The sequence below is a fragment of the Teleopsis dalmanni genome, chromosome 2 (genome assembly GCF_002237135.1).
Source record: "Teleopsis dalmanni isolate 2A chromosome 2, ASM223713v2, whole genome shotgun sequence".
NCBI lineage: Eukaryota > Metazoa > Arthropoda > Insecta > Diptera > Diopsidae > Teleopsis > Teleopsis dalmanni.
The window spans coordinates 177,130,603-177,140,867 of record NC_051847.1 but is presented as its reverse complement, the minus strand read 5'-3'; the positions used below and the strand labels follow the sequence as shown (position 1 = coordinate 177,140,867).

At 26.7% G+C, this 10,265-nt stretch overlaps 1 protein-coding gene across 1 annotated transcript; it reads left to right on the top strand.

Annotated features, from left to right (window-relative positions):
* The first annotated feature begins 2,171 nt into the window (after window positions 1-2,171).
* On the top strand, window positions 2,172-5,463 carry LOC119676239 (sporozoite surface protein 2-like). Its single transcript, XM_038087476.1, has 7 exons — window positions 2,172-2,192; window positions 2,297-2,352; window positions 2,436-2,686; window positions 4,422-4,609; window positions 4,673-4,738; window positions 4,853-4,918; window positions 4,978-5,463. The coding sequence occupies exons 1-7, from the start codon at window positions 2,172-2,174 to the stop codon at window positions 5,392-5,394; spliced, it is 1,065 nt and encodes a 354-aa protein (XP_037943404.1). The 3' UTR covers window positions 5,395-5,463.
* The last annotated feature ends 4,802 nt before the right edge of the window (window positions 5,464-10,265 follow it).

The following is a 10,265-nucleotide window of genomic DNA, read 5'->3' as shown; positions in this document are numbered from 1 at the left end:
TTGAGTTTTAAAGGTAAGTGAAAATTATTTTAGTAGGGAATATTCCTACTAAATATATATACATTGGTTCCATATATATAATTTACATATATAATTTATTTATATATACTTAAAACATATATATTCAAAAAAATTAAATAAGTACCTACTAAATAAATGATTTGTAACGAAACTACCAGCGTGAAGGCTATGCAACTATAATAAAATTAAAGCTCTTTCTTGTTTTTTTCAGATACTTTTATATTTAATATTATTATGTTATATTAGTTAGTTCATTAACTAAGCATTTAAAACCTATAAAATAAAAAACTCTTTTACTTTTTTTATTAAATCTTCTCTTATAATTTGAGACTTACAATAAGTTATTAACTCTTGAAATTAATTACATATATATTACATTATATTGTATACAATAATTAATTGGTATGCCACGGCCCTTACCCAAACTATTATATTTAAGGCTGATTTAGAGTTTATAATGAAAAAAAATGAACTGAAATATATTCAAAATAAAGTTATCTGCTAGATCTGTTCTTTTTACGTGAAATCTCATGATAGTCATTTCTTTTCAAGACGATTTACATATGCATGTAGCTTTATAAATATTGGGGTTTGCATTCCTAATGTACCACGGCGCCCTTTTCACAAAAATTTTCAACTGTACTCTTTGCAAGATTGCATTGTTTGATAACTGGCGTTGGAGACTATGTATCCAAATTGTTTTAATAGTACTCTTGGAACTTATATTCTAAACTGAAAAGAGTTTGACTGTTGCACTGCTCATACTGATAAAACAAAAATTAAGATAGGTTTAATAATTTGTCACTAATTTAAATACTGTGATGGGATTTTTTCCTTAGTCAAGTTATTTATCTTATCCAGATTTTTGGATAAAAAATAGACATGGTACCGGCTCTGAACGCAGAGGAGCACCGCGACCGTAGACCATAGTTGATTTTTTGTGCTGTTTTAATATTTTATATAGTTTTCTCCAAATCTATTTATGAAATCTAAAAATTAAATTTGTTGTTCCAAAAAATAATTGCTATTTGAAGAAACGCAGCAATCGGTATACACAGTGATATAAATTTAATTAACACCTACATTTAATATGAATGTTCAGTAGAAATAATTTGTTTAATTTATCTCAATAAGCTGTTGATTTGTTCAAAATTAATCCAATAAACTGGAAATATATTTCAGGAAAAAATTCTCTTCATTGACAGATACGCGTGCACAAATATCTTCAAAATTTGTAATTTAATGAGTTCGAAAGTAGGTGAACTGATTGGATTAATGAAATGTTAAAAATATCAATAAACTTTTTACTTGTAGAAATGTTCAAAAACTGATTTAGGATAGAAAAATCATAATATTTAATTGAATTAAGCCTCACTTTCTTTCTGTGACCTTTAAAAGTGATCGTAAATTCTAATTTGATTTTATTAACTATGAAAGTGAATTTTTAAAGATTTTGCAAAAATTAAAAAACAAACACTTTCGTTTGAAATTATTAATCGAAAATCAAAAATCAGAAATCAAAAATCCGAGATCTCTTTGAGATTATTCCAAAAATGAGTGTTTGTAGCTTAAGTCTTTTGCTTAGTTGCCTAAGCAATGTGTGTATGTGAGTTAACTTATCTGATCGCAAACAATATCTCATTTATTTGTACATATTCACCACTTCTGTATATACTATTTGCATATATAAACTGATTAAAAAATAAACAAAACTCTCAAAATCTAAATTAATGACGTAGATAAAAATCACACATGTCCATTGACAAAACAGACCAGTTTTTTGCTCGCAAAAAAAAAAAAAATAAATAAATAAATAAAACAAGATAAAAATAATGTAAGAGAAATATTTAAAACGGTTTTATTTATATGCTTAATTATTTACAATATACAAAGTATATAGTACATAATAATATATAAATTATACTAAAAACTGGTAAATGAAATACAACAATTTGAGATAATATTTCAAGTTTATCGCATGGTTTTTTGGCCAAACAAAACAAAATCATTAAATGATGAGCACAAAACCAAGATTTTAACACAGATGAGCTGACTTAGTCAGCTCTGGACTGTTAACTAGTGAAGTTAAATAATAGTTAATGTGTATTTTATTATAACATAAAAGTCGAAAATTTAAGTGAAGTTTCAATATGAATTGCTTACTGCTAATGGTCAGTTTTTTAATATAATTTTGTAATAAAAAGATATACGACACAATTACAATTATTATTAAATATATATAATATATATTTACAACTCTATATCTATCTCACAGCTCATTTTAGCAGTGGCTCTACAAGCTATAAATGCAAAACCGCAGTTATTAGATCCGTAAGTTGTATGAATAAATAATTAAACGTTGAAAAAAGCATTGAAAAAGTTAAAGAAAAAATTTTAATAATTTTTTTTTGTAGAACATATTCAGATGACGACCTTTTAGCGGAAGAATCTAACAATTATCAAAATTTTGGAGGCGCAAGTTCGTATAGCTTTGCCAGTAGCTCCGCTAGTAGTAGTGGTAGTAGTTCAAGCAGTAGTAGCGCAAGCAGTAGCAGCGGTTTTGGTGGTAGTCCATTTGATGACTTTGGTTTTATGCATTTTGGCTTTCCAAATCATTATCAACCATACTATGGTGGCTTCATGCAACCATTGCCTCCATTCGGAGGTTCGCTCAATTCATTACTTTTATTTATTTGCGTGGGGGGTCTTCCATAAGTTTTTCGTAATTTGCAACAAACATTCATTATTAAAATTAACAAGTGTGTAATGACTTTCGTATATGAGAAAGTCATTAAGTACGACTTTGAATTACGATGCATTACAATAATTGAAAGATTGGAGATAGTGTTGTTCTAATAAAGACAATGCAAAATGTAGTGAATCCAATTAATATATTGTAAAGCTTAGATCGATGACAAATCTAAAATAAAATTTTCTATAAAAATTAAATTCTAGTGATAGGAGAATAGTTTTTTTTGGAAGTTAAACTATGAGATTGAAAAAATATGCTTTCCAGCTCAGCTTCGATATAGATATGTATAGTAAATTTATGCATATTATGTTTGTATATATTATACGTATATTTAATATTCGATTATTAGGCAGTATCATATCTTTAATTTTATATAGTTTTTCAAATCTCTAAATTTAATAACACAAATAAAGTATGCGCTGGTTTTGGGGACCCGTCAGTTAAGACAGGACAACAGGGTGAATTCCAGATTTCTCTGCATTTCAATAGATGTTTCTAAAACAATACTGGTGAAGTATATTTGTCGGTTTACAAGCATCTGTCCTTCAGTAAAAATTAAAAAAAATTTCGATTCGAAAAGTTCCTTACACTTACTCCCTCCGCTATTTAAAGTATATGTTTTAATAAAAATGAGTTTCGGATAGCTATTAATTCTGGAATGGACTATATTGATTTGTTTATAAAATTTTCGATACATCGACTATCACCGATAATCATTAATAGGAATACAATTAATTGTATTTATGAAACTATTAAAAGCAATTATTTATATTTTAATCCGCTGACTAGTTAATCTATCACTTAATTAATATAAAATATTGTTCATATAAATAACAATTATAGCTATATATACATCCTGCCTAGTGAAAAATATGTTCTAATAGCATTGCGAGAAAAAACAACCCGCAAACTAACAGCAATAATTGTTCAAAAAGATTTCTAAAAACTATTAGGCAGATTGATTTGAGTCGTGAATATTGAACTAGAGATATATCTATTTTCAAAATAATAAATCTTACAGCTTGATTAGCTTAATAAGCATCAGACAACCATTTTTTATATAATATATTTTAGGTTGGTAATAATATTGATATTATTGTATATTTTTATTCCATAATGTGGGTTTAATACACAACTAAACTTTTTCATTTATCATTTCATAAAAACCTGCGACAACTTTTGCTATAAGAACCAACACAATATTGTATATAGTCATCTAATTACATTGATAATAATATATTGCTTTAATAAAATATAGATCATTTATACTCAAAGCATTTAGTTTGTGAAACCTATTTGGTTAGTACTACTAAAAACATTCACTGAAATATAAAAAAATAATTAATTTTATTTTTCAGAAGTTACTCTATGACGATTATTTTTATTTAAAATCAAGTGATTTTTCGATTATTATTTTTTATTATTTATATTTATTTCTCGAAACAAAGAATTTATTTCTTTTTTTCTGTTTTTCATATACAACTTTTTCGAACATTAGTCCATACATTTTTCGCTAATACTATCAGGTCTTCATAAATTTATAACTGTTAATAGTTTGCTTATAGAGTACTTATTAATTTGGAAGACTCCTTACTATTAACACGGTTATAAAACAATATATAAACTTAAAAATTTTTTTTCTTACTAGGACGTCCAGGCTACCCACCACCACCACCTCCGCCACCACCTAAGCAACCGCCACGAAATAATAATAACAAAAACCCATTTGTAACACCAAATCGTCCAGGAAATGTAAATCAAAACCAACAAGTAAGACCAGGACATCCACCACCGCCACAAAATGCCAACAATAAAAACAATAATAGACCCCCACCGGTTTGTATTTTTTCTATTAGAATATTAAAATATTCTAAACTATTAAAATAAAAAAAATTGTAGATACGACCAGGACAACAGCCTCCGCCATTAATCAACAACAACAATAATAATAATAAAATTACAAAGGTATTTATTTTCATTTTTATTATTTATTTAAGATTATATATTCTCACAAGTTCATGTTGTTAGGTATCAGTCAATTGAAACTAAATTATTACTATTTATCTATTTATTTTATAGGTACGGCCAGGACAGCAGCCTCCGCCTTTTAATAACAATAACGGAAATAACAACAAGAATCCACAGGTTTACATTATATTCACATATATAAGAATCAGTTAATTTAATTTATAATTCTTAAACAGATATTCAATCCAATACCCCAACATCCGGGACACAATCCAACACCACACAATCCAGTACCATACAATCCAGTACCATATAATCCAGTACCACATAATCCCGTACCACAAAATCCTGAACCATACAACCCAGTGCCACACAATCCAGTACCTACAAATCCACAAGTTATACAACCAGTTCCAGTTAATCCTATAGTTGATCCAACTATACCATCTCTACCGACATCAGGAACAGGAGATTCACCTGTATTTCAACCTCGACCACCTGTAAATGTACAACCGACAAAACCAGGACTCAATGGTCTTATTGATTCGATATTTACGACTCCATCTAGTAGGATAACTCCAGCTCCAGCAACTCTTACATCAACCACAACTGAAGAACCTTTCTACGACATTGATATAAGAGTAGGAGACTAATGTTAAAATAAAGTAAATCTATATGTTATATATAAGATACTTTTCAATGTAAAGAAAATATCTAAAGAATTCGAAATGTGTTGTTTAAAAATCGTAATATATATTGATCGTATTTTTATACTGAAAAATGTATACGATAATATAAAATAAAATAATAAAATGTAATAATATGATTTACAAGTTTATATGCCGGTAGATTATGAAACTAGTTACAGCTAATAACTAGTTTCAAGTGGTTGGTTTAAGTGGTAACAGTCAAAGAGCCCAATATACGCTTCTGTATTGTTTTATGCTATACCCACGTTGCTATTTATTTCTTTATTTATACGCTGTTCAATTAAATTCAGTTCCTGCGGTTTAAGAACCTTTGCAGCTCAAGATTATTATAGAGTGGTTTACCTAAGATGGGTCTTTGCAAAAAGTAGAAAATGTACAGAGGCAATAATTTTCTATTTATATACCTATTTGCATCTATGACAGTGAGGATTATGAGAGATGTCTATTTTGTTGGGCTGTTCTCTAATAGCCCAGTAATTACTGGTGTATTTTTATTCTTGCAATAAAGACTGCTTGGGATTATATTCAGGCAACAGGGTCCAACACGCCATGTTTTTCCTCAATTGGCGACTATTTGAAGATATTTGATGTTAACAGCTCTTTGGGCTATACTTAGTGTCATACGATCTGATTCTGCAGGAGCTTCTTGCTTGGGGGATCCATTTTTTGCTAATTCATTAGCTTTTTTGTCTCCCTTGTCTCGGAACTCAGGACATCATTGTGCCGTTCACTCGAAGTAGGTCTAGTAGGTGACTATGGCTGAATGCTAAGCATGAATTGCAAACTAGTTATACGATAAATTAGCGATGTTTTTTTCATGTGTATAGTTTAAGACAAGCAACCTGGTAGTTTTTACCTAATGTCAAGGTCCAAGTCTAAATAAACCTAATTAAAAGAGTTATGCACTTACTTAAGTAGAATCTTCACTTTCAGATTTGAGCCAAAAGTTCATTTCAAGCGAACTTATTGTTATTACTTTTGGTTTACAGATTTTATGATATTGGATTCAAATAGAGTATTATTATTCTAAAATTGAATAAATATTTCGATATTTATTACAAACCTTAAAAAAAAAACATTAAATATTTTATTTTTGTTATATTTTTTAAGATAATAAACTTAGAACATTTTCTCTTATCAAAAATTCTCACAGTGTTGGTTTATCATGTTTCATTTTTGGAGATACATATTCTAACAAGATGATAACTGCCACTACATTTAATTTTAAAATAGTTTTAAAAACTACTATTACTAATACTTATCAAAATTTATATATCGATCAAATTTAACAAATGATATACGATATCAAAATGTGTGTAATAAATTGTTATCTACATCAATATAATGACAATTTGAAATATTTTCTAATCATTTGAATCATTAAACTTGTGTAATATCACCAGTTACACCTTAATGGTTTTATATTAATATAATATCATCAATTACAGCTTAATGGTTTTATATATTAAGACTGAGACTGTGACAACACAGAGCGCACACCTTCTTTTACTAGAATAGGTGACTCACAAATAGAAAAGACATAATAGCACAGATTGGAGCTATAAATCTCGAAAATATGTTGGAAAAGATGACAGCGAACCCAGAGAGTTGGCGAACGATAAAATCATATGTGATTCAAGTCCTTAAAACGAAGAAATTAGACCTAGAAAGGGGAACCAGAAACTAGAATAATAAATAATGCAGACACCAAGAAAATGCGGTGAAAGTGTGGAGGTCTAGATGCAGATTGAAAATCACAAGAGCGTGGCTTGAAATGCCAACATAAAAGAGATCCTTCTTAAAGTAATGCGAAAGAGGTTGTGAGGGGGAATAAGTCTCGCCGAAGAGAGGATGTTTTAGTCCGTATACTACATATTATTGTTAGGCAACGGTCGGTTTAGAGATGCATAAAGCATTTCATCTCTTCACCACAAAAAAGAAACAAAACTTTACTTTACTTTACTTTATCTTCGTATTTATCAAAACTTTGAACGAGGAGTGTATCAGTGGTGTAGGATAAAGATCAATACTCCTCATACCTTATCCCTCTCCAACTCAAAAATCTTTTTATACATTATTCTGTCGCTTTTTACAATGCAATGAACTTTTTGTAAATTTGAGACAACTTTATTCTTTTGGTTTAAAATAAAAGCAGAGAAATTTCATTCACTATAATAAAAATAAATCATTGGAGCATGTCCCTAAAACAAAATAAACAAAGCAGTGAAATTATATACCACAATATCTTTTATCTTAATCGTTTAGGACATTTAACAGAACAAAAGTCCGAAACCGCAAAAGTAACGCAATATCGTAAACACAATATGTATGAGGAATCACAAAAAAAAAAAGAAATAAAATCTACAGAATGACAAAGTAACCGTAAACAACTACAGAATGATAAGATACAAAAACATATTATATATACACAAGCACATATGTATCTGAATATAAATATAACTTAGAGCACTAATTTACAGAAGAAAAAAAATTTAATAAGAAATTATGCATAAAATAAATTGTAACAAAATAAAAAATGAAATCGAAGGCAGATTTAAACTTCATAAATAAATAAATAATATAATAAATAAAAAAAAAACATGAAAAGAGCTTAAAGTGAAATGAACAAAACAGAACGAGAGGAAACGCACCCCGAACTCAGATACTCGTTAATCGAGTATCTTTTTTATTTTGTATCTGTTATGAGCCAAGCCAAGCCAAGCCAGCCAGCAAAATTGCATTGAACAAATTTCACAAGGCTTAAGATATCGCAATAAAGAAAGAATTTACAAATGCGTGAGGAGCTTACGTATTCTATTGAGCTCAGCACTGAAATGTTGCGATTTGTATAAAAACCTCAAGCCGCTATGGGGCAAACGTCATTTGACTGAAGATACTCGTTGGTGAAGCATGGGTAAGAGTCGCGCCTGTAATGGGAAGTTTTAAATAAGAAATTTCTAATTTCTTTCTTCTAAATGTGAACTAGTTCAATATCAGTTTAATAAATGTTTTTAGTGTGAAATCTATAAAAATTTAAAATACTTCTCATTTAGTAAGAAAATTTGTGAAAAGAAAATCGGTTAACGAACTTCGAATGTTGAAAGTGCATTGAATATCAAATGAAAACGTGTGCGATGCCATCGATGTAAACTAACTTTTAATAAACAATATTGTCTTATGGACATTAACCTTAGAGCCACCAAAGCGGTATCCAAAGTCCATAAAACACGTAAATGGTAGTAATAAATTATTTCAAAAAAAAAAAAAAAAAATCAAGAAGTGATGTGTTGAATATTAAAAAATTTATTTGAAGTTTTGCAGAAAAACCTTATGAAAATTTCAAAAGTTTTGTTTACATATGAGGGGATTAAAAATTTTTCAATAATTATAACATAATTAAATACTTTAAACAGCCTAAATAATTTAAGATTAAAAAAAAAATGTTGCAAGAATTACAAAAGTATTTATTTCATCTATATCAGATGAAATCCAATATTAAGATATTAAACTAAAAACAGAATTAATATTTGGTACTACTTCTGCACCCATTCTAAGAAAATCGTAGAGCAATATATATAATATAAAAATATTTAAAAAATTAAGGTTATTAAATTTAAAATAAATTTTATTTAAATAATTACTTTAAATTTTAGAATTATTAATTAATTTAAATTTTAAAATTATGATTTAAAATTTATAAAATTAATTTAAATTTTAAAATTAGTAATTTAGCATTTAAAATTATTAATTTAAATTTTAAAAATTTTTAATTTAAATTCTATAATTAATAAAATTGCGCATTTTCGTAGAAAAAACAGTTTTTATTAAATAAATTATCTAATATTAACATTTAAATACATTACTTTACTAATTTCTGATAAAAATATAGATGGCAATTTTTAGGCTGCACTAAATTATTTAATTATTTTAACAATATTTAAATAAAACAATAATTTCAAGTACTACTACTCAAAATAACTTAGTATTATCAAATAACGATGGTAAAATCAATACAAATAATTAAAACAATAAAAATAATAATAAAAAACAAAATTAAAAATACTTAAAATAATTATCGAAAAAAAAAACCAATTAAAACATGAGAAAATATTAATTTCAATTAAATTAAAAATTAATAATCCAGTCAAGACGCAAAGAGGGATTTTGAAGAAACCTCGCAGTTAATATAGAGTAAAAGTGCTCTGGTGCACTGACTCAACTTCCCTCAACATAATAATAATAATAAATTAAAAATTGAATTAAAATAACAAAAATATGAATTAAAAATAATTAATTTTAAATAAAGTAACTTGTTATTTTATTATAATAAACCAATCTACAAATAAACTTAATAATAATAAGACTTATTGTTTATTATTTATTGAAAAAATTCGATTCAAAATAATTAAATTAAAAATTGTGAAATAAATTATTTTTTGAATAATCAATATATAATAGCAATAAATCGTATAATTAATTAAGACTATGTAAAATAAAAATACAATCAATTATTAATTCCATACATATAATTTTAATTAAATATATTCTATATTATAACAATAAATCATTAAATTAATAAATTAAATAATTGCATATAATTGCATACATATAATTTTAATTAAATATATTCTATATTATTAGTAAATCATTAAATTAATAAATTAAATAAAATAACATAAAAAAATAATAAAGCATTAATATAAATAGTATTTATAAATACATATTTAATAAAATTAAATGGCAACTTAAATAAAAAAACAATTTATAAAACCTAAATATTAAATATAATATAAAAAAATTCATAATTAAAAAGA

Excerpts from the sequence above, each read along its gene's own strand:
- LOC119676239 (XM_038087476.1), top strand. The coding sequence starts at position 2,172 with ATGAATTGCTTACTGCTAATG. Across the intron at positions 2,687-4,421 it reads ACCATTGCCTCCATTCGGAG|GACGTCCAGGCTACCCACCA; the intron begins GTTCGCTCAATT and ends TTTTCTTACTAG. Across the intron at positions 4,919-4,977 it reads ATAACAACAAGAATCCACAG|ATATTCAATCCAATACCCCA; the intron begins GTTTACATTATA and ends ATTCTTAAACAG.